Below are 22,731 nucleotides of genomic sequence, written 5' to 3' on the forward strand. Positions count from 1 at the left end.
CATGGAGGCCTGTCCATAAATCCCTGACCCCTTTTGAGCAATCATTTTGCTGGTTGATCATCCTAAACAGTTATCTCTTCATTTCTTTAAAATAATCCCACCAGGGATACGCTCTTGTATTTGACCGAAGAATAAAGCATATTATGTATTTCCTTAACCTGGGGTCACTATGTAACAGTAAGTATCAGTTGCTGGAGTTCTTTAGTGCTCTGGATGTCTGTTCATTGCTACATAGAAACAGTATCCAGGAACCACTGTTTGATTTTCTAGGGTTATCTGAAGCTTGCTCATAACACAACTTTGGTGATCATCACCACAACCCGTTATTACACCTATTACAATCAGTGGCCAGCGCCTCCCTGCCTCTAAGAAAAATTAAATTGGAACTTTCAGTAGGAAATTACAAAATGGATTACCTTTTTATTATAAACTTCTTTGTGTGTTTACCTAGAAGCAAAATAATATTAATGTCACAATGGCAAAAGAAATCTGTAATTCTAATGAATCTGTCAAATGAGTTCAGAAGCAAAGATAGAAAGCTGCAAAATTTCTGTGGGCTAAGCAGGAGATAAAGGATTTAATTCTGATTTAAGTAACACCAATGTTTGTCAAGAGCAACTCAAGGAAACTAAGGGACAGCTTTAATATAAAGCAAGAGCCAACAAGATGAGCCAGACCTGCAGCAAGTGAGTGAACAGGTTCTTTGCACAGTCTTCCTCCTCCTGCATCCCCACCAGCTCATGGTCCCTGGTCTCTTCGTGGTGACACAGTCCTGAAGTAAGGACAGCAACCCCCATAAAATGAACAGAGTGCTGTCACAGAGGCCATGGCAGGTTTACCATCAGAGACACAGAAGCACATTTGCACTAGGCCAGCATTACAAACATTACGCAACTATGTGCTTAGGGATACTTACGTTTCCGAAGCAACAATGAGAGCACCAATATGAAAAGAACAGGCACCACAACAAGACAGGCAATGAGAAAGACATAGATGGGAAACTGGAAGGCAGAAGAAGAAAAAACCTGAAAAAGCTCTAGAAGCAAGTTTATTCCAGACCTATTCCCACAGGATTGGGCTGCCCTAGCAGCTCTTAAATATCTGCATTGGGCTGGAGTTGGCAATGTTTTTCTGAGCTTTCCTGTATAAAGTATGGAGAAGACACATCAGGTTGATCATGATAAACAACTTGAATTACCTGTTAAATATTTAATACACCTTCTGATGCATTTGAGCCCAGGTTTATCCCACTTAACATGAATTTCTTACTAAGGTGTCTAAAGTAGGAGCTTAGTCACCCTCTTCGTTCTCTTAACTGGAGACAGGGAAATGTAACAACCCTCATAAGTTGCCTTTTTCCCGGTTACACCTCAAGGATGCTTCCTCTGCCTCTATTACAGTGCTGCCAGGGGAATGAGGTTTTTCTGAAGCATCCAAGGTAGATGGGATGGTCACAGGTTTTGGCTCTATCCACTGGGAAGATTAATAGGTGGTTCCTGAGCTTCTAAACAGAAGTTCGAGCCACTTTTTCTAAACACTGTCACTTTAGTATGAATACATTGAAAATCACTAACATGTCCTGCTGCCCTTCTGGCCTCAAGTTCAACACTCTTGAAACTTAGAGGAGGTTTTACCTTATCTCCATTATCATCATGTTTCTCAGCCGTGCCACCTAAACTTGATGAAATCCCTGAAAATAACAGAGATTGAAATGATTACTGGCATGATCACCTCAAGGAGTAAGGGCCACAGTGGTTGTTACTTCTTTAGTCAAGGAGTAATGAACTTTCAGGGAATGAAGAGGGCAAAATCTGGCCCTGTGTAGGGGAAATAAAGCACATTGCAACAAAAAAGGAACAATCTGTCCCCACCACAAATGGTATATCAGGCAGTCAATGGGAAACGTCAATCTTCATCAAGGGAAGAGAAGGCTTCCTAGAGATAGTCCATGAAGCAAGGCAGTAGAAACTTGTCTGCTCTGAAGGAGTTTTCACTTCTGTAAGCATGACGAGATGTCATAGAAAGCAGAGGTAGTAAGCAAGTTACAAGTCTAACTGGATGAACTGCCTCAGCCTACTTGTGGTCAGAATTCTGTGTGATTGCAGTTTCTGGCAGCTGCACTAGGACTGAAAACCACAGGAAACAACGTTCTGATAACTTACCACAAATTTAAGAAATCTCTATGAAGATGATGCCATTTTTTCCCCTCTCTCTAGGGATATTAAGAGTAATTCAATTCTAAGCTTTTGAAATAGGGATGAACTAAATGAATGCTCATTGCAGCATTCTACTGTTATCCTGTGATCCTACTCTGTTACTTTTGATGGTGAGTTTAAAGTCACAAAAAGTGCTTGGGCCTTGGCTCATCATGATCTCATGCTACGAATTACTGAAGTATGTAAGTATTTGGAGCACTTGATCTGTCACAGGAAGCACCCCATGTTTAGCAGCATCTTAGACCAGAGGAGTCACTCAGCTGAGTGAATCAAAACCTCAGCTTACATCCTATGACGGGAAAGCTCCTATGCCTTAGGTCATGCCATAGTATATAGAAAGACTGTGATGAGCAGTGCTTTCAGAGGTGTGACAGGAGAACAATCATGCAGCCTCCATCTGAGCAAAATGTGCCAGGGACCAGAGGAGTCATTTGTGGAGGCACACATATATGTGTGAACTTTACGTGCACGAGACACCCACATTTTCACATTATGATGGGGGTGATCAGATGGTCACAAATAATCCCATTAGGAAAAAAAGAAAAAGAGTTTTATCTTTCTTTCTTTTCTTTTACTTTTCAGAGTATGGCACTCACTGAATGAGCTGATCTCTCCCAGATTTCCCAGCTCTGATCAGCTGCCTTTGAAAGGTGAGTTGATTTGTCTCCATGTACCAAATGACATGCTTGCATTTTATCAAAGACATGAACAGGGCACAGGTAGCCCATATGTAACTGTAGCTAGAAATCTGCACTAGAGTAGAAAATAGACTATGGCTAATAAACAGTACAGCTAAACAAATGTATGTAATAAAACACTAGCAAGTGCTAAAAATCCCAGGGATTGTTTCATGACACCCCTCTTTTCCTCTCTCAGAAGAGAATTAAAGTTCAGCAGAACTACCCCCACATACACAAGAAGAGCACATCTCACTCTGACATGCACATCCCACAAGCCAAAACTGAACCTCCTGGCATCATGCTGCAGCCTGCCTGATGGGAGCAAGTATTCCTGCGTACTTTCCACATTAAAGGAGCAAGAATTCTCTTTGGGGTCTCCCGTGTGGTTGGCACTGGTGGATTTGTTACTGGCTGGAAAGCAGGTGAATACAGACGAGAAACTAAATCAGAGCCTGGTCAGCAGCAACCATTTGCCCCAGCTAATTCAACCAATGCGGCTAGAGTTGTGTTTGGAGGTGGAAGGCTCTCTTGTCCATGGTTTTCTCAGCCAGCCACTATGCTAACACCAATACAGAGTACAGCAACAAATCAGCCTTCCTTTACATTACAGAAAGGCTAAAGTTTGGTCTATTTAGTGCATTATTTCACAGAATAAGAGGAGGCTAAGTACTTAACTTGGCTTATGGCTCTTACTAGACAGTGCTCAGTCATGCTGCAGCATTTTCACACATTATGACAGTTTGGTCTCGAAAACAGCATGACATAAGTTTTAGCATGGGTGGGACTGTACATGACTCACATAAGCACCATATATTTTCTGCTATTATTGCTTTTGTGGTGGCTCTTTCTAACCCACAGTCACAACTTCAGCTGCCCCCAGAATCCCAGAGGTAAGACCCTTCACAAAACTTCTTACTCACAATGGATATTATTCAGGCATTATTCAGAACTGTATCAGAAAGATGACAAGTGAGACAGGGGTGAGAAACCTTCACAAATGCTCAAGAGACCAGTTTAGTGCTTCTGTGAGCTGTCTCCAGAGGCATTAAAGAGCAGTTTCCTAAACTCTCTCTCTTCTGTAAGTCTCAAGGTCTAGCAAAAGAAGACTTGCAGAAATCCAAATACTGTGTTTTTAAGAATGAAGAGTTTCTTGGCACTATTTGAAACTAAAGGGACTCTCTTAACAGCCAAATATGACATGTCATCCCTGACTTCTGGTTTTCCTTGTTTTAGGTTTTCATTTGAGGGCAGATTATCACACCTGAATAACTTGAGCCATGCTACTTTTATACTTGACTGAGAGACACAAAGTGCAAACTTCATCTAAGTTTGTTCATGTCTCAGATAATGGTATGAATTTGTTTACCAGTTCCTTTTCTCTTGAAGGATTGATAGTTGTGGTAATTGTCTGCTGCTTTCCATCATGACCAAGGACACATGCTGAGCACCAGAAAGCTGAGCCTGCAGCCACATCTGGCTAGATATATACAGTGAGATTCAAAGTTCTCAACATTTAGGGAGGATTTAAAATGGAAAGCTCAATGAGCTCACAGTGATGACAAATCAGATATCTAAAAATTCAGCTTGGATGGTGACAAAGACCTGTTCTTAACTTCTTTCAGACCTGAGATACCTGACAGTAGTGAATAACTCAAAATCTACTTCCTTTGGAGGCTTAAAAACATGTTTTCCTGTTGTTACATCCTGATTTCACTGATTTCAAACAATTTCTGTGTGAAACCCAGATACTTCTTACTTCCAGATGCAATGAGCAGCTCTCAGTACGTGTTTGGTACACTCTTAAGAACAGTCAATACTTTTTCTTACGACAACTTCTTCATTTCTCTGAACATGCAACTTCTGAACTTGCACCGTTATTCCACTCACCTGCAGTTGGCACCTCTTCCACCATGAGAGAAGTGTTAGCGCTTTTAGTTCCCTCTGCAGTCAAAAGTGTGCTTGGGAATTTGGTAGTCACTGAAACAAATGAAATATAACTTTTAGAATAGTAAAATATAATGCTTATAAAAGTATAATGCTTATAAAGATCACTGATTAGGAAGGTCTTCATATGGCATTCCTAATTGTTAGCAAAGTTCTGCATCTGCACTGGTGAAATCCTGCACCTCAGTTTTCATATCTGCAGCTCATGCTACCCAGATAACTGATGTATTTTACTAGCATGGCCAGTGGTTAAATGTTTTAACTGTTCAGCTGTGGATGTAATTAATTGCTGACAAGTTTAACTGGGGGAGTTGTTACAGCTGGAAAACAAGAGGTGGTACAGAAAAGTTGTCCTTAGAGGTTCAGGTCAAAAAGAACTTCAAGTGATAGAAGACCCAAAGCATGTACAAAAAACAGCCTTGCGTGCAGACATCAATCTGTGGAAAGGGGTCACTGATATGGATAAAGTAGCAACCAAGGAATGGTTAGATGATAACGTGACTGATTAACTAATAACAGCAGGCTTCATATGGGATGACAATGTAAGTACTCAATTTTAAGCATGTTGTGAAGTCTCACTGATGTTATTGCTCAAGCAGAACATGCTCTAAACTAACCTTTTCAGCAGACCATTTTCAATTGTCTTTCCCAAATCAAGAAAATAATCAGCACATAGTTGAGTGAAGCTGTCTTACTCCATCCCAGGTGCAGGACTTTATGCTTATTTCTGTTCACAAAAAACTTTAATTGATGAGGTTTCTGTCACATTATTTCTTCAGTCTGTTGAAACTCCTTTCAATACAAGCCTAACCCTTGGCTATTATGGCTATTCACCCCAGTCTGGCATCATCCACAACATTTGACCTGTGTTTCCTTAAACCTACTGAAATATACCTATAGGCATCTTGGAGAAAAACTTCACAGATACAAGTGTAAGTATCTGGAGTGTTTCTATGATGCCAGGGTCAGGCTTACATAGACTATCTCTGCTACACAGAAAAGAAGAAAGGATTGGTGCTGGTTACCCTTCGTTCTGTTGGTAACAGACTCTTCTGAGCAGAACACACAGTCATATTCAGTTGTCACATCAACTTTTTGGAATTTAGTTGAAAAATGTGGGAGAGCACTGGTTGTCACCATAGCTGCTGTCACAGCAAATGTTGGGGGAGCAATGGTCTCTGGTGTAGTCACTTCTGGAAAACCAGTGGTTGCAGATGTTGCTTCAGGGACGGTGGTTGTCAGGAGGACGGGCGTCTCTGCTGTTGTTTGATCATCAGAGGTTGCTGGGAGAGCAAAAGTTGCTTCTCTGAAAACTGTGGGAGAAACAGGAGCCTTTCTTGTGGTGGTTGTTATCACTGGAGGGGCTGTATGGAGAAAACATAGCCAAGAGGAAAGCTGGATCAGAGAATCAACAACCGACCCTGTGAAAGCCAACCCAGAAAGGACTGAAAATTAGCTGCTAAAATACTGAGAATAAAGGTGGGTGAGTTGCTATTTAAAAGGTTGTTTACTTAGCAGAAAACATGCCCCAGCCAGAGAAATTCCCAGATTTGCCTTTTTTTTGATAGGTCTCCTCCTTGACCCTCTCACAGAAGGAAGGGGCAGAACCTGGCAGGATAGAACCCAAAATCTTGCAAACTTTATGATTGTGCAAAATGTTTTGAAATACAGCTACACAACGAGAAATTAAATATTTCATTTGAAAGGAAATAAACTCAAAAAAGGTAAAAGTTACTAATTTGTCATCGAAACTGCTTATTCAGTGCGATTGAAATTGACAACTGGCTGCAGACCTCCCTTGGAAACCATAGAATTTAGGAAAAACACTTTTTTGCCACCACAAACAAACAAAAAAAGCACCCATAACACAACTTCCAGTTTTAAACTCCTCTCCAGTGAGAGGTTCCTCCCTGCTGGCTGTACCACAAAGGTCCCCAGACTCACCTCTGTCCACCTCCAGCTGTATGGTCTGTTTGATGTCGTTGAACCAACCCGGGATCTCCACGCGGCAGCAGTATGTACCTGCATCTTCTGACTGCACATTTGCAATCGTGAGAGACACATCTCCATAGGAAATATAGCCCCGGAGACTGTATCGCTGGGATATCCTGTACGTCACCCTATTTCTAGTGGTGTGCAAAACCTTGTTATTGCACTTTGAATTCGGGCATGGACCTCTGCCCCAGCACATATCGGAGATGTCCTTGTGTCGTGTCACCTTGTAGAAGCAAGGCAACTTAACAGATTGCCCTATTACTCCTCTAATGACAGCTTCGGATGTAGCATGCACTGTCAAGGAAGAGCAAGGAAAGATGAATGTTGACAGTCTCCAGTGCATGACTCTACCTATGCAAAACAATAAGGCAGGAAAAGAAACACTCCTGCCTGCAGGCAGGCCACAGTTACTGATCCGCCAAGCCTTCCCCTGTTGCCTGTGGCAGCTAGCACCTGGGAGCATCAGAGGCCACAGCCAAGAGCTCGCAGACACTGGCTTGCTGCTGGAGAGCTCAAGAAACACATTACTCACATCAGACAGGGTGAGAGAAGCTGAGGTCTGTCATTGGCAGCCCAAGTGCAGCCTAGACCTCTGCAATGGAACTTGGGAACTCTGCTCCTCTCCTAAGAGATTGTTTGAAAGTTGTTCAGCAACCTGGTGTGAAATGCATCTGGTTTCTTCAGACCATCATCTCCTTCAAAAGAGAAATGCTGTCACAGTTGCCTTTCACTGACAGTCTCAATAGCAGGGTCCAAAAGACTTCTTCATGTGTGAAATTAGGACCTAATTAAGCTGGCAGAAGAGCAGGATCTGTCTATGAGAATGTGTCCTCAGAAAGCACACTGCTTTTTCTGTTTCTGAGCAAGCCCTGTCAACTTGCAGACAAGTTGAGCCCACTTACCTTGCAGAGTACTGTGTCCATAGAAGCTTTAACTGCTAGCATTATATTGATGTTAAAAAGAGTACATTCATGTTTTCCTTGTGCTCTTAATCTCAATGACCAGCTTTACTTGGTGTTTAGAGCCAATATCCACCTTAGCATTTGGTTTTAACTTTTGATACATATTGTTCCCTCTTAACTGTCTATGCAGCTGCCAGATTGGCCTAAAAGGGATTTCTTCTTCATAAAAGGCACTGTGCAAAAAAGGCTCCCATACAGGAGAAAATATTTTCTGGTTTACATTCATCAAGTCTGTGTTGATCCTTGTGCCTTGTTGCCTTTTTCCCCATGTTATCATTTACATACAGTGGAGCAGGAACTGAAGGACCTGGGGAGCATCCAGAGCTAGTCCTCTGCTGCAGCAAGAGGATCATCCTTCAGATCTGATGTCTCATGGCCAGCTTACTTACCCCAAAGAGGACTTACAGCAGTTGCTGCTATTATCACCAGCTTTGGCCCTGGTTTGCCAAACATTTCTATTTTGCCAGCTGTTTGAATGCCTTTCCTTTTTGGCAAGACTCCCAGATAGCAAACAGATGCTACCAACTGTGTCCATGTGTCTTTTGTTTTGTCTTTAATGGACTATTCCCCAGGTGAGGTTTTAGTTTGTGGCAGGCTGCCTCATGACTTGTTATTGGGATGACATTTTAGCTTCATTATTGCTTATCCCATTGGCAAGATAAGCCAACTCATTCAGGTTTCCACAACTCCAAATGCTAAAAGAGTAAAGGCAGACAAAACAACATGCAATATGGTGTGAAGGGCAGAAGCTGTTGCAGTGAAATGAAGTTAGGATGTGCCAAAAAAAATGAATTCCTGAATACAGGATAAGGCTTTGAAAGATGGCTGCTTGTTTTAGTCCTTGGAAAGGGTAGGTTCATTTGTCTTGTTACAGCAAAACAAACACACAAAATAGCCTCTTTCTGTGATGACAGAACAAAACAGTTCATCCAGCTGATCTTGAAAGTGCCCCTTAGGGAGCAGAGGTTTAGTTACTGAGCATCAAGTCACCCCAACAAAGGTGCTGCAAAACCAAGACCAGCTTGAACTGTTCCTGGAGTTAAGGTCACTGCTGCTTGAAGAGAAATGGGTTCATCTCCTATTCTTATTTCATCCCAGTCCAGCACAGCATTAAAAGCAGCTTCATTAAGTAAGCCTTTAACAAATGAAGATTTATTCACCTTCTCTTCAAAAGAAGCAGAGCCCTAAACTTACTAAATAAATAAATACATAAAAAGAAGAAGAAGGAAGACACAAGGCACCAGGGAGTCTCCAGTACAGTTTCCCACCAGTGTTGGTGCTGGAAAGTTATAGGGTTTGCAGTTTCAGATCCTCTTTTGATTTATGTGAAGCTAATGTGCCTCACATCTGCAGGCTGGTAAGGAAAGCTTCAATACTGCAACAGCCTTGATTCAATAGTATGAGCCTCTGCAAGGACTAAACGACTTCATTTTCAGTTGCAGCCTCTTCCACCAATACATTTTCCAAAAGTAATAGTAAATAGAACTGAATTAACAAGTTTTTGACATTAATAGGCTCCGGAGGCTGTTATATTGGGATACCCTCATCTTACCGTGAGAGGAATTCTACCCTTGTCTATGGCAGTGACTCTTTCAAGCATCCAGATTTGAACCTGAGCATCAGCTACGCCTGGGTAGTCCCACTGAAGACAGTGAGGTTTGCCACTGTAAGTCCTTAATCCATGTGAGAGAGAAATGGACTCAAGATGTTTAAAAATCAGCTTTCAAAATAGAAAGGGGCATTCACAATTGTTCAGTTCATACAGATATATTTATATATAGTCTCTCTTGAACCAAGCCTCAGTGGCAATTGGTATTAAGCAGTAACTCAAATAGTTGCTGTTGTAGTGGTCTTGTCCCCCATAGACTGGTCATAGGATAGACAAAGAAATACATCCTCCAGCCTAGACAGCTGGTTGGAAAAGAGTTTCTTTACTTGATCTATTTCTGGAATAATTTTCCTTCTCTATACAGGATACTCAGCGTCTTTTCCCCAGTAATCCTAATTTTTTGTTTCTTCTTGAAGTTTCTGTTCTGATGAAATTGCAGAGAAAATGACCGATAAACAGGAAAGAAGCATTTAAATGCCCACTGAGTCTCAAGTCTACGTATTCTCAGTACTGAACTGAGTTAAAGAGAAGGTTACAAAAAGCCTTTCTTATCGTTCAGTAGCTCTGTGTATAAGAAAGCTTTTTAAAATAAGACCCAATGGAGGCGAGTAACTCCAGTTTATTTTGAGGCTGAAGATAGGGCAAGGAAAGAGAAGCTCCACTTGTACAGCAGACACAATGGAGGTTGTGTTGCTTTGCCTCAAAGGGCCATAGATCACCTCTTGCCCCTCAGTGTATCCCACCACTGACTGATCTTTCACACTACTTTTCAGGTTAATTTAAGAACATAACATCTGCTGTAGATGTTATATGGAATATTTCATGCTGGCAGAGGTTAAACAATTAATATTTAGTCACTTGAGACAAAATTTCCTGAAATGCCTGAAGGATTTAAAAGCACAACTCCCATTAGGAGCTCACGTCCCTCTGAAAACGGCTGAACCCACATTCCTGAGCCACCTCAGGCAGTTTGGAAACTGCATTGCTGATGCTTAAAACACATGCAGAAACAAACACACTTGCAAGACGCAGTCTCCCACAGTACCCTTCCTTGACCTTAATCTCTTTTAGCATTCAGATCTTTGATGTGTGAACTGAACATTTGAGAGTAAAAGAAGAGGAATCTCCAGCCATGCTTTCCCATCCTCAATTCATAGCAGCAGACAACCCTCAGAGTTTCAGAAATCATTTCTTTATCATGCATATTCATTCATTACTCTGCCAATATTTCAATTCATTACCTTTGGCTTGTGTAGTGGGGTGGACAGACTGATGAAGAAGCAAAGCCAGCTTTATGCATTTAACAGTAGTAAAGAAATCAGACCATTTGGAGGGACAGGGAAACTAACCAAACCCATACACAGAGAAACCACGTAAATGCTTTAAAAGTAAAAAATATGCAAACAAAAAGAAATATCCCTCAGTATTAACTCAGAAAGTTCATAAAATGCTTGAAGTTCGTATGCAATTACACCCCATTTCACTGCTTTGTTTTCACAACACGTGTTGCTGGTTTTAATGTTGCAAAGTTCTTGTTTTCTGAGCAAGCACACAAAAAGCAGGTGAAGACTCACCTATAAAGCTCTGTATCATTATCCAGTGGAACAGCACAAAATGGGACATTTTAGCTGATGGAGAATCCAGGGTAGCAAGTGGAAGGAGAGAAAACTGGATCAAACACTTTGCAGAGATGCTGAGTGAGCCCCACTGAAGTCTCATTTCTCCATTTCCAGATTTTATGTACTGCAACTGGTTCTTTCCTATGCTTCTGCGTAGAATCCGGTCAAAAGAGGCAATTCTGCTGTATTCAGCACTGGTGTGGTCTCATTTTGAGTACTGTGTGCAGTTCTGGGCCCCACAGCTTAAGAAGGATGTTAAGGTAGTGGAATGCATCCAGAGGAGGCCAACAAAGCAAGCGGAAGTGCTGGAAGGCTGAGGGGCGACTCTATTGTGCTCTACAGCTTCCTGAGAAGGGGAAGTGGAGAGGGAGGTGCTGAGCTCTTCTTCCTCGATCCAGTGATATGATGCATCGGAACGGTTCAAATCTGCACCAGGAGAGGTTTAGACTGGACTTCAGGAAACATTCCTTTTCCAAGAGGGTGGTCAGGCACTGGAAGAGGCTTACTAGGGAGATAGTCGATGCCCCAGGCCTGTCAGTGTTTGAGAGTCTTTTGGACAATGCCCTTAATAAGATGCTTTAACTTTTGGTCAGGCCAATGGTCAGGCAGTTGGACTAGATGACGGCGGTAGGTCTCTTCCAACTGAACTATTCTATCTTATCCCGTTCTGTCCTATTCTCCTTTCCTCTTTCAAGACACTCTGCATGGTACTACTATCAGAGATTTCAATATACTATTTGTTTTGCCTTAAGCCCCATTACCATTCTGTAGGGCTGAGCAGCAAGAACAAGCTTTGTGCTCTTACATTCCCAAACATTTGGCTTTGTCTCCACCTGACTTTGTCTTCACTTTTATTTTCTTAATCCTTTATTTCCCCTGATTCTTCCTTTTGCTTGAAGACCCTTCTATTTCTTTCTCCAGCTTCATATTTTCTACTTGCAAAGACAGCCTTGGAGGAACTCTCACGAATGCTTTCCCTCCTAAACACCATCCTTCCCAAAGATCTGCAACACCATCTCCAAGAAATACTTTTTACTCGTTCCTTTTTACTTTCTAACACATTGATAAAGAAGTAATCTGGAAGTTCTTCCCTGAGAAAGATGAGTAATAAAGCAGAAGTAATTCAGGGCACTAGGGTCAAGAATGAAGAGTTGCAGAGAGACAAAATTTTGTGCAAATAAACATAGCATGGTGCAAACAGGAGAGATATTCCAAGTTCAAAAGATAAAATGATGGGCTTTAACCAGCATTACCCCCTCAGAAATGAGATTTTGGGCTTATCATGTGTAGCCAAGCCCATAAAGATATTGCCCCTCTGCTTGGTAGCATTGGGAAAAAAAAAAGGCAAATCAAATTCTAGCAGTTATTAGTAAAGCCATAAAAAACAAAGCAGGAGACAGCATTACACCACTGTAGAAATCAACCTTGGATTCTATGTATAGTTCTAGTCCCCCCAAGAGCGTATTTTAAGATTAAGAAAGCATCACAAGAAGGACAAAAGCATGGTGAAATGTATGGGAAGAAGTTCCACAGGAGAATCAGACTGATAGTCCAAGATGAGTCAGTCTGGAAAAAAAGATAAGCTATGGGGTACTGTGAAAAGGTCTCCAAGTCTCCAGTAGCACAGGAAGGCTGGAGAGGGATTAGTTGTTCAGTATCCCACACACATAGCATCAGAGGACTTTTGTCATTGCAGACCTGTTGGACTCAGTAGTACATCAGTGTAGGAGGCCACCTCTCATTAACTTCCTCACTCATCACACAACCACTACATTATGTGGCATGAAGTAGTCTCCCAATAGATTAGGCTCCAGCAAAGCCTGATTTCTTTCACCAGCCAACTGATGCTGCTGTAGCCAACTTCGTAGCAGATCAAGCAGCATGAAGCTCGAAGAACTATTCTGCATTTATTCTGAATGAAAGTGATGATGCAATGCTGCTCTGTACCCTCACATGCCTCAGAGCAGCATAAACAGCAGCTGGTGGGGACACCCTCAACAGTTCAGCAGCATCCTTTTGTCAACAATATAAGACAGGTTAACAAGCAGTCAGTAAAATATCTGATTTGCTGTATTCTACCAGGTACAGTTCATACAATGCCAAGTGCATACAGCCCCAGCTGGTCTGTGAAGAGAACTAACGAAACATGATGCACCCAATATCCTGCCAACATTTTCCCTGCAATGATCCTAGCTACTCCTTTGTTTCCCACTGCCCACCATCAAGCAGTGGCTGTGAGCCAGTGCTCAGCTTATGCCAGTGCAGGGAGCAGCTGAATCCCACCTGGGGCACACATTTGTGTCAGTGTCCAGCTATCAATTTCCATGGAGCTTGTCCAAACGGAATCAGTCACTGTTGCGGGTGTCCAGGGAAGGAAGAGGATGAAAGCAGCATCATACCAGCTTTGTTTCTTTCGCAAGACTGGGCTAAATGCAGCAGAGTGCATTGAGAAAGACCACCCAAAATCCAAGTGTGCTGAGAAGAACCAGGAAAATGTGGCTTGCTTTCTGCTCCTGTGCTGCTATCTAGTGGCTTCTTGCAGGCAGAAGGGGAACGGAGAAAGCTATCTCAAACAAACCTGTTTCCAGCTCATTAACCTTACCACACTCAGTGTGATGGCAGCTTGTGTGCAGCTGGATGACCTCTTAATGGGCTAACAGGGTTCCAAGTGCCACCTGCTCATGTCTGGGGCTCATTATGAAATACCTGTTCCAAGATCCACCAAAAGGAGTGGAAGTCATGAAAAAGCACAGGATGCTGCTGCCTGCATGTATTTGTATGCATTATGCTGCATATCCAAGGTGAAAAAGAGAAAGACACAGAAAAAGTGATGTATATTGCAGACCAAAACACATTTAGTCATAGTTCTCTGAAAAGAAGCTGTGAGCATTCTGCACATGGAAATACTGATCCTGTAGGCTCTGAGGAGAGCCCATGAGGGGGGTCAATAGCTCCTCCAGATTTAACTGTGGATGGACAGGAATTAGTACATTGCATTACTGAGCTGTTACCAGGACTGGGGGTATCTGACTTCAATGCAAATTCAACCAAATGTATATTGAAATACTAATATATCAAGTTTTATTATGTGTCATCTTTGTCATGGCAGCTATCCAATTGCTTCTGCCCTCTGATGGCATAGACTCGTGTAGCTGGTGCTTCTGCCCTCTGAGGGCATGGACTCTTTTGTAACTGGCAGATAGGATACACAGTGAAGACAAACCTTTTTTTAAGTGTGTGGTTTTCCTTTTGTGATGAAATTGCTATTCTGGCATTTCCTTTTTTTTTTTTTTTTTTTTTTTGTTTTCTAAAAAGGAAAAGAGAAGTTGAAGCAGATAATAAATATAATGGTAACTTTCTTTAGGGTTTGATAAGTGGATTCTGGAAATTTCCATTCAAGCTGGTAGGGTTTCTGTTTCTGGAACTGGCTGATAAAAGATTTTAATTAGAAGTGTAGCTTTTATTTGTTTCATCAGAATGATGTGAATAATGCTTCAATAGTCCAGTCACATTTAGCTGCTGAGCAAAGGGAGCAGCTAATATTGTTCAAGCCATTCGATCTCCCAGTGCTGACCAAGGCAAGCATGCATACAGTCCTTAGTGCACTATATAAACGTTTTCCTCCGCATGGACATCATCTTCCAGTGCACTGCGGTTCCCCGCACCTTCTGGCCTCCAAAATGCAACGAAGCTGCACAAAAGAGTAAAAACCATGCTGTTAAACATAAAACAGGCAATAGAAAGAGAGAGAGCAGAGAGCTACATCAACCAGCCCTCTGGAAAAACGTAAAATATGCAAAACCCCACTTATCTAAACATGACTGACAATGAATCATTTTTCCACTTATAAGACAACCCACACCTGAAATTTGCATGCTTCCTAATGCAATGAACTGACAGTTACATTCATTTTCGCTTACTAACTAATGTTAAGTAGCAGGATTTAGTTACTTCTTTTTGCAATGTGTCCTATTAACTTGACATTAAAAAAAGAAAGTCAAAGTATTTGCTGGACTGGTCAGCTTACTGACAACATTTTCTTTCTGCAACCTAGTTTGTCCTATTAGCCCAAACAGAAACAGAATACTTACTTTGAAAAGTCACCCGTCTTCTTTGTATTGAATAAATATTCTAAGGACCATCGAGAATGAAAATAAAGGAAAAAAGAAAGAAAAAAAAAATTTTCTTTAAACCATCAGAAGCAAGCAGAGGGTTCAAAAAAAAAATCAAGTAAAAGAAACTAAATAAAGGAACTTTAAGCAGATATTTTCAGTACAGGAAATTCCCATTATTTCATATGAAATCTAATTCATATGGCTTAGTCTAACCAAAAGCCTCTATGCAGGAAGTCTGGCACACAGAAAAATATTGGACAAAATTATATGAAACCAGTGCCCCTCCCATTATGATTGGGAAGGACTTGGACAACGTGGCAACTGAGGCATGGGGAAGAGGAAAGGAGTGGGACGGGAGAGATGGGCTCATATCACATTTACACTTTGCTGTCCTATGCCCTAGAGGCTAAGGGGGAGAGCTGAGCAAGCAATCACAGCGCAGGGCACAGAGTGGGGCCATCCAAAGATCTTAGTTCACCTCCCTGAAGCAGAAGACAGCTGTGATTTGGCATACCCAATCAACCCTTGAATCCTTGACCTGTGGAAACTACTTACGTCTAGTGAGGAACAGAGCCAAAATCAGGATGGCTAGAAGGACCACAGATAAACCGATCCCAATGTATAGTTCATTTTGTGAATGGTGCTGACTGGGAAGTGATACAGACACGTTCTGTAAAACACAAAACAGGTGAGCATCAACGGCGCTGAGAGCAAGAAGCCCATACAGTACTCAAAGGCCATTTATGTATTTGGCAGCTCTGTAGTAAAAGTCCCAGTTTGAGCCCCATTTTACAGTAGAATAGAGCATCCCTCTGCTGTTGGGTGGTGCAACTTTCACTCTCCCGTATCCTCCTGTACCTGCAGGTTTGCAGTTACGTCCAAGCAGTCCAAGGTGCTTGAGCAGGGACCAGAGGCCTGAAAGACAACATAGATGTTTTCAAAGCTCTTCCTCCATTAGTAGGAAGTACTTTATGCATGCAAAGCAGGTTTTGTATTTTTTCCTCTTTAGTAATGAGCACATAAACATTCTTTCATAAGCACTAAACATGCAGACTACAAAAAAACCCCATTCTTTTGCAGTCCAGCTAAAGCAGTGCCAGTGAACTGTAGGAATGACCCAATAACCTCCTGTCTATCCACTTTGTCTAGATATGCTATAGCACAACAGAGATGCTTACGGTCTGAGGAGCTTCTGAAGCAGAAACTGATGGCCATGTCCTTGTGATGGTAAAGGAGGATTCACTGGCACTCCCAGGAGCTGAGAAAAGGCAAGACAAACACATCACTTGCACAGGGAACCATTCTGCTTTGACAGGGAGGAATTTGTACTGCTGACTGGGGACCACTGAACTTAAGTATTTCTCTAGCAGGAGTCTCGGCTCTGTGCATCACAAAGAGATTGGTGCCTTCAGAGGGCAGCACGAAATGCTGAATACTGAGCCTCTGCTGCCCTTTTCAGAGCTTTGAATTCCTTCCGGGTAACACTTAGCTCTTGCTATTACCTTAACACAGTGCTTGGAAGGAGTAACCAAGGAAGGCTTCTGTTTCTGGAGCTATGAAAAGGCAGTGGATGCCTAAAGCAAACATGGGTTGTCTGATGAAAACTGACTAAGGTTACCTCAGGGCCTTGAAAATGTGGTGCAGAGTTAGAGAAAGCAAGTGATCCTTCAAAGTCCCAGACAGCTATACAGTAAACAGACTGAGCAATGCACGATGCATTTGCATAAGGACCCGCAGCATATTTTGAGGTAATTTCCCAGAGCAAAGCTATATGCAGTATTTAAAATTCAGAGCTATAAACTGATGTCTTTTGTACCATCAGTCTCAGTTTCTCCATGGGTTGTCAGATGATATACAACCCTCCTGAAAACAGAATTTCCTGTTCACATTATGACAACCCTAGCTTGTTCCTTTGATGTTTTAAATTGCTACCCTCATCCCAGAAGCTTTATTTTGAAGAGGACAGGATCATCTGCTTCACTGGTCTCTTCTATTGGAGATTCTGGACTATTCCTATATACGGCCACCTGCCTTTTCCAGCCTCCCTCTCTGTGAACATGCACATATTAACTTATGTTTTGAAAACATAAACTGTTCCACCAGCAGCTGAGGAAGACGTCACAAGGTTAACAAAACCTGTGAGTTCTAAGATTGGAAGCCATGTTATCTGCAACTAGAACAGAAACAGTTGAGAAAGTTTTCACTTCTTCTTCCAAGAAGGAAATGCAACTGTTGTAACATTTTAGAGTTGCGTAGGTGGAAACATCCAAGATGCAGGAAGAAATACAAAAAGCATCCCTGATTTTGTGTTCAAAATCCAGAGATTAAGTTATTTACACCATGAGCTCTCTTGTGCTCTAGAAATGAAAATTGTGTCTTTCAGACTGAAAAAGCAGCAGCTGAGTGGGTATATGATACAAGCCTATAAACTTGTGAGTGGATTGGAGAAACTGAGTTGTTCACTATCTCTTCCGCTACAGTGAGGGGCCTCACATTATTAAATATGCATAGGCTACAGAGGATGTGGGCAGCCCCCTGAGACACACGTTATAGCAGGGTAGAAGAATACTTTGGTGCTGTAGCACAAGATTACTGCCCTGTTTCTACAGTCCTCCTTAATCAGCTGCTGTGGACTGCCACAAAGTTCTGAATTAGATGTACTTTGAGCTAGCCCAGTAAAACAGTTTCATGCTATAAAGCAACAAATAAATTGAGTAGTGGCAACACCCACTCCTAAAAATTTGTGGTTTCCTGTTCATGGGATGCATTTCCAGAAGACACTTTAGCACAAATAAAACAACATACCAAAACAACAGCCACAAGGAAAACAATGCTCACAGCACCAACAAAACATCTACTTAAGCTTAACATTTGGAAGCAAGCTTCCTCCCATGTACAAACGTTCCTCCTGTTGGACTCTCTATAGACAGTCAGTCAGAATTTAAATTCAGGTTCTGATCTCTGGTTCTATGGTCATGTTGAGTAAATTTTAGCCAAATTTTCTATCATCTGTCACTTTGTTTCCTAAGATCCCCATTTGCAATATAGTTTATATATGCTATTGAGATTAATACTTGGATAAAAGTTACCTGAGGTCTGTTCAGAGGTGTAAGTGTGAGGACTTGCAGTAGAGATCCTAGCTGATATTAAAAAATAAAACAAAACCAATATACATTATAATAAACCTTAGTGTGAATTTATGTGGTGAAAAGAATAAAGTGTTTCAATAATAAATTTACTAGCACCAGTTACACAGTACATCTGTCAGTCCTTATTCTGTACATTTTCATGCTTTTTACAAACAGGAGAAAAAACTAAAAATCAAAAGAAGATTCTATTAAAACCAACAAGTCTATACTAATGTTTTGTCCTTGTGCTTTGCTCTAGAATCAAGCAGGGAAAATGAACCGCCTTTTTCTATGAAAAATGCTCTGGATGAATCAATTAGACTGCGGTGCCCTTTCTCTTGAATTCTTAAATAGTGTTTCTAAGAAAGCTCAGTAGCGTTGTGCACCATGAAACAAAGCACCATATCCTTTTTTTAATTGCAGTGACTGTGCTGCAATTACAACAATGCCAAAGACAGCTTCATTTAAACAGCAGTAGCAGCAGTTCTGCAGTCCTAAAGATCAGTCCTATAGATGATTATCATTTCCACCACAAGCTTTGAAATCCAGACCCAATAGCAGATTTACCACAACGGTACTCGCACAAGAACACACTTCTGCACTCACCTTTCTCTATCACAACCTCATGGTTACTTATCTGATCATTGAACCACCCTGGGATCTCCACGCGGCAGCAGTATGTCCCACTGTCTGCTTCCTTGGCATTCATGATTGTGAGGGACACATCACCCACAAGCAGGTTCCCTTTCAACGTATACCTGCTGTCATACTGTACTGTCACCTTCCACCCATTTGTCCAGATAATGGGCTGATAACACTTTGAAGAGGGGCAGCTGCCACGACCCCAGCACATTGATGTGATGTCGTACGTACTCTTAACACTGTAAAAGCAGGGCACGGTGACATTCTGACCAATCTCTCCTTTCACAACTGATTCTGATACTGTGGGGCCTGTGGACAAAAAGACAAACAGTTGTTGAGCACAGGGCATGCAAGCAGAAGCTTCTCACACATCTTGCATGACTCGGTACCTCCCATCTTGCAAACACCACCAGGCACTGCTGGGTTAGGTTTTCCATGAATAGATGTGAATCCCAGCAGTAAGGGATAATGGTTGGGCTAGTGATTTGTTCAGAATGCGTCTCTAGCCAGAGAAAGAGGAAATACACTTTCTGTAGCCCCTGCAGGTAGGCAGAGAGGTAAAGAGAAAATACAGTCTGGGATCTGCACATATCTGTGGCATCTCTTGAGCCACATCCAATCTGTTATCTTGTTAGTTTCTGCCTTAGATTAGATTTAATCCAAGCCACACATGGAGGAACAGCAGGACCGTCATTAAAATCATTGTGGGAAACCCTTCTTCCCTTGCCATGAAAAGCCACTAAATGGCAGGTTTCATCAGAATGATCACTACTGAATGCATTCTCTTTGTTCTTGCCTAATGCCAGATTTAGTCTGTTCCCTTTCAGGAGATATTTTTCAGAGCTTTTCTGAGAGATTTTATACCCTCTTCTTTTACTACCTTATTTTCTTCCCTCATTCTTATGCAGTTTCTAACTTGTTTGGTTCCCATTAAAGGTCATTTTTCACGTTTCCAGAAGGTTGTGTCACTCTATTCAAATTAGAACAGTGAGACCTAGCAGCCAGCAGCCCATTCATCACTGTGAGATAGTTTATTTTGCTGTATTCAGACCAATCCAGTCAATATTTCCTTTAGGAGGGTTTTGATAAAAGCTGTGTTCAGTGTCATACAAAATGATTTATGCTCTGGTGATCCAGTTGTAGCCAGCCTGTAGCCACCTTCTTCTAACAGGTTATGCAGCAGGGCTCCCAAGCTGTACATTCTGTCTACTTGTACTTCAAAGAATACTGTTTACCATATTCTTACTATCACATATTTCTAACCAATTCAGTAACATGGGATCACATGTAAATATTTAAATCTATCTGTATTAACGTTTCAGAGATAGAATTCTCTGCAGCAAGCACAAGAAACAAATTATCTCTATTAAGTCTAGTAGTCTGTGATTAGGAAGGTAGCTCCCCAAGGCACATTCACCAACATGCACCAATGGATCACATGCACTATATGGGCTTGATTGCAATTGTCCCTTGTGAAAAAGCTGTTTTGCCCAGCTCAGTCATTTTCCTAAGCTATTATAGTTAAAAACAACTCCGCATGCAGAGATTTTGCCACAGTAGCATACTAGAAACTAATCTCTGAAACTAACATATTTTGTTTAATATAAAACAGCAAGCTTGAAATGAATCTCATCATAAAAGGCTTTATAAAGAACTACAAGAAACAGTATCTGTGATATAACTTTTCTGTCTGCTGAACTTATCCTACCACCAATTTTTTAATATCTGCCTATACTACTACCACCCTGCAACCTGTTTTTTTAGTGCTATTGCCTTTAACAATATTTTCCTAGAACAAAAAAGAGAATAAAAAATGAATTATCAGAATAAAAAAGGAGAAATTGTCTATTTGTTCCAATAAAATTGGCTAAAAACCACCAGCAGCCACAGCTGAGCTTTACTCTGTTTTCCTAAGCAGTCCCTGTCACAAGGCCATTTGAAGTGAAATATCTATTTTACATGTTTTCTCAAATGATTTAAAGTTCTCTGCTAATCTCAGATCATAATTACCTAAAAAACCCAAAAGATAATTCAATAATAAGACTAGCAGGAACATCTTTAAAACCATCATACATACCCTCGACATCATTTTGTTTTAAAAAGGAAATAAGACTATAAGAAGATACTGAGCCACAATGACAAAGTTCTATCCATAACACAAACCTGCAGCTTCTGTGCCACGTGGTCACCCTTCCATTGTAACACAACATTGCAGCCCTCAGAAACATTGATGCATGTTAACCCCATCCACCTCCACCTCTTCACTTAGACCTACTTATTTACCTGTAAACAGGATGAGAAGAACCCAGCTCATGCAGAAACAAGATGACATTGTGGCTGAAGATGAGGAACACCACTCCTGATGACCCTTCGGACATTCAAGAAAAGTTACCTTCTTCACAAACTTCTGGTTTTACTCCTTACTGTGCCATTTTCAGCCGCGAATGCCCTTTTAGTCTAATCCAAATTGCCTTTCCTGTGGTTAGTCTGGTAGTCTCTAGCAGCACAGGCAAGGACTGCTGCTAGTGGCAGTGTCCACAACTGAACTGTTGCTGACTGTGGCTTGACTAAAAGGTTAAGATACTTTGCAGCACTTCAGAAATCTACTTCTCATTTTTTCCAGATCTGTCTGATTACAGTAGATGAAACTGTTGTCAGCACCACTGAGCTGACACGGCACTCAGTAACCCATTGCCTCATACTGCCTCCCCTGCCCATGTTTGCCATAGCAGACGATTTGGATAAGAAATTACCCAGGCTATGTAAGGCTGTGGTAAATGGCAAGCATTTGGAAAAAACAAGTTTCCTAAGATGAACTACTGAAGTATTTAATCATAAGTTTCTGGTTCTAACAGATGCAACTCAGAGCATCTTTAGGCAAATGCTGTTTTCTTTGTAGGCTAGAATTTGGTATTACTGAAAATCTGTCCTACTCTTGCACAGTTTTAGCCCAATAATCACAGTCTTTTTCATTTAACTCTTAAAAATCCTGTATGCATCTGAGCTTTTGCAATATAAAGTAAAACATGCAGAATACACAGGACACTTCAAAAGCAATGTGGAAACCATATCATCCTAGGCTCAAGACTCACTGACAAAATGTTGCTGAAATACAGCTTTTAAGAAGTGGTGTTCCTTGGCCACTCTCCTTGTCCCTGGATTACCTAACTGTTCTTGAGGACATCATGTCTTTTCATGTTGCTTGGACTAGAAATGCAGCTGTGATCAAGTGTGTTTGATCTAGGGCCAACAAGCGTTCTTTGCCTAAGCAACCAACCTACCTCACATTGTTTTATACATACAGAATTAAGTCCTAAGCAGTAACTTGTTATCAACAACTGCAACAGCAGAGATGCTTCCAAAAGCATACCCAAAACCATACATGAAGCTACAATCAGAACCAACAAAGCTGTGTTGTCCGTCTACCTTACATGAGAACAGAGTCACCAAAGTGACAGCTTCTTTAAGTGAAAAGGAGGAAAAACAAGGGATCTAGTAGCTGGGAGACAAACACACACCAGCAACATACTTGTAGGAGAGAACTGAAAGGAAGGATAAAGGGGGATTTTTGCATGCAGTGTCTGGAAGCAGGACTCTTAATAAAATGCTTCCTCTTTGCTCGTGTTTGGGGAAACAGAAACTGCAGATAAGCGCTACAGGAACAATTCTGATCATTAACAGCCATGATAGTACACGGCACTGGCTGATGAACTCCTCCTGGTGGTTCAGTGTGTGACACCTGCAGACCAGAACATGTCCATTCTGCCAGTTATCTGCAATAACATGCAGTGTGCACAGGTCCACATGGATTCTTCTTCCAC

The 22,731-nt window shown here is 41.5% G+C and overlaps 2 protein-coding genes across 2 annotated transcripts; both read right to left on the reverse strand.

Moving 5' to 3' along the window:
• Positions 1-423: 423 nt before the first annotated feature.
• On the reverse strand, positions 424-11,029 carry LOC308226026 (uncharacterized protein; the record flags this gene model as incomplete). Its single annotated transcript, XM_080627313.1, has 8 exons — positions 424-447; positions 678-772; positions 917-1,001; positions 1,635-1,690; positions 4,784-4,873; positions 5,866-6,204; positions 6,785-7,129; positions 10,981-11,029. The coding sequence occupies 8 exons, from the start codon at positions 11,027-11,029 to the stop codon at positions 424-426; spliced, it is 1,083 nt and encodes a 360-aa protein (XP_080483439.1).
• A 2,823-nt stretch (positions 11,030-13,852) lies between these two features.
• LOC308225848 (hepatitis A virus cellular receptor 1 homolog) lies at positions 13,853-21,444 on the reverse strand. The gene is made up of 8 exons (XM_080627039.1): positions 21,194-21,444; positions 18,875-19,219; positions 18,230-18,280; positions 16,319-16,398; positions 15,999-16,055; positions 15,696-15,810; positions 15,117-15,156; positions 13,853-14,716 (listed from the first exon to the last, which is right to left on the reverse strand). Exons 1-8 carry the CDS (start codon positions 21,240-21,242, stop codon positions 14,623-14,625), a joined length of 831 nt encoding a protein of 276 aa, XP_080483165.1. The 5' UTR covers positions 21,243-21,444; the 3' UTR covers positions 13,853-14,622.
• Between the last annotated feature and the right edge of the window lie 1,287 nt (positions 21,445-22,731).

Source organism: Psittacula echo (genome assembly GCF_963264785.1).
Source record: "Psittacula echo genome assembly, chromosome: 11".
Classification (NCBI taxonomy): Eukaryota; Metazoa; Chordata; class Aves; order Psittaciformes; family Psittacidae; genus Psittacula; species Psittacula echo.

Coding starts and splice junctions, on each gene's coding strand:
- LOC308225848 (XM_080627039.1), bottom strand. CDS start 21,242: ATGTCATCTTGTTTCTGCATGAGCTGGGTTCTTCTCATCCTGTTTACA. Junction 15,811..15,998: donor ACGTAACTGCAAACCTGCAG/GTACAGGAGGAT, acceptor TGTGTTTTACAG/AACGTGTCTGTATCACTTCC. Junction 15,157..15,695: donor GGCTCTGTTCCTCACTAGAC/GTAAGTAGTTTC, acceptor GATGGTCCTTAG/AATATTTATTCAATACAAAG.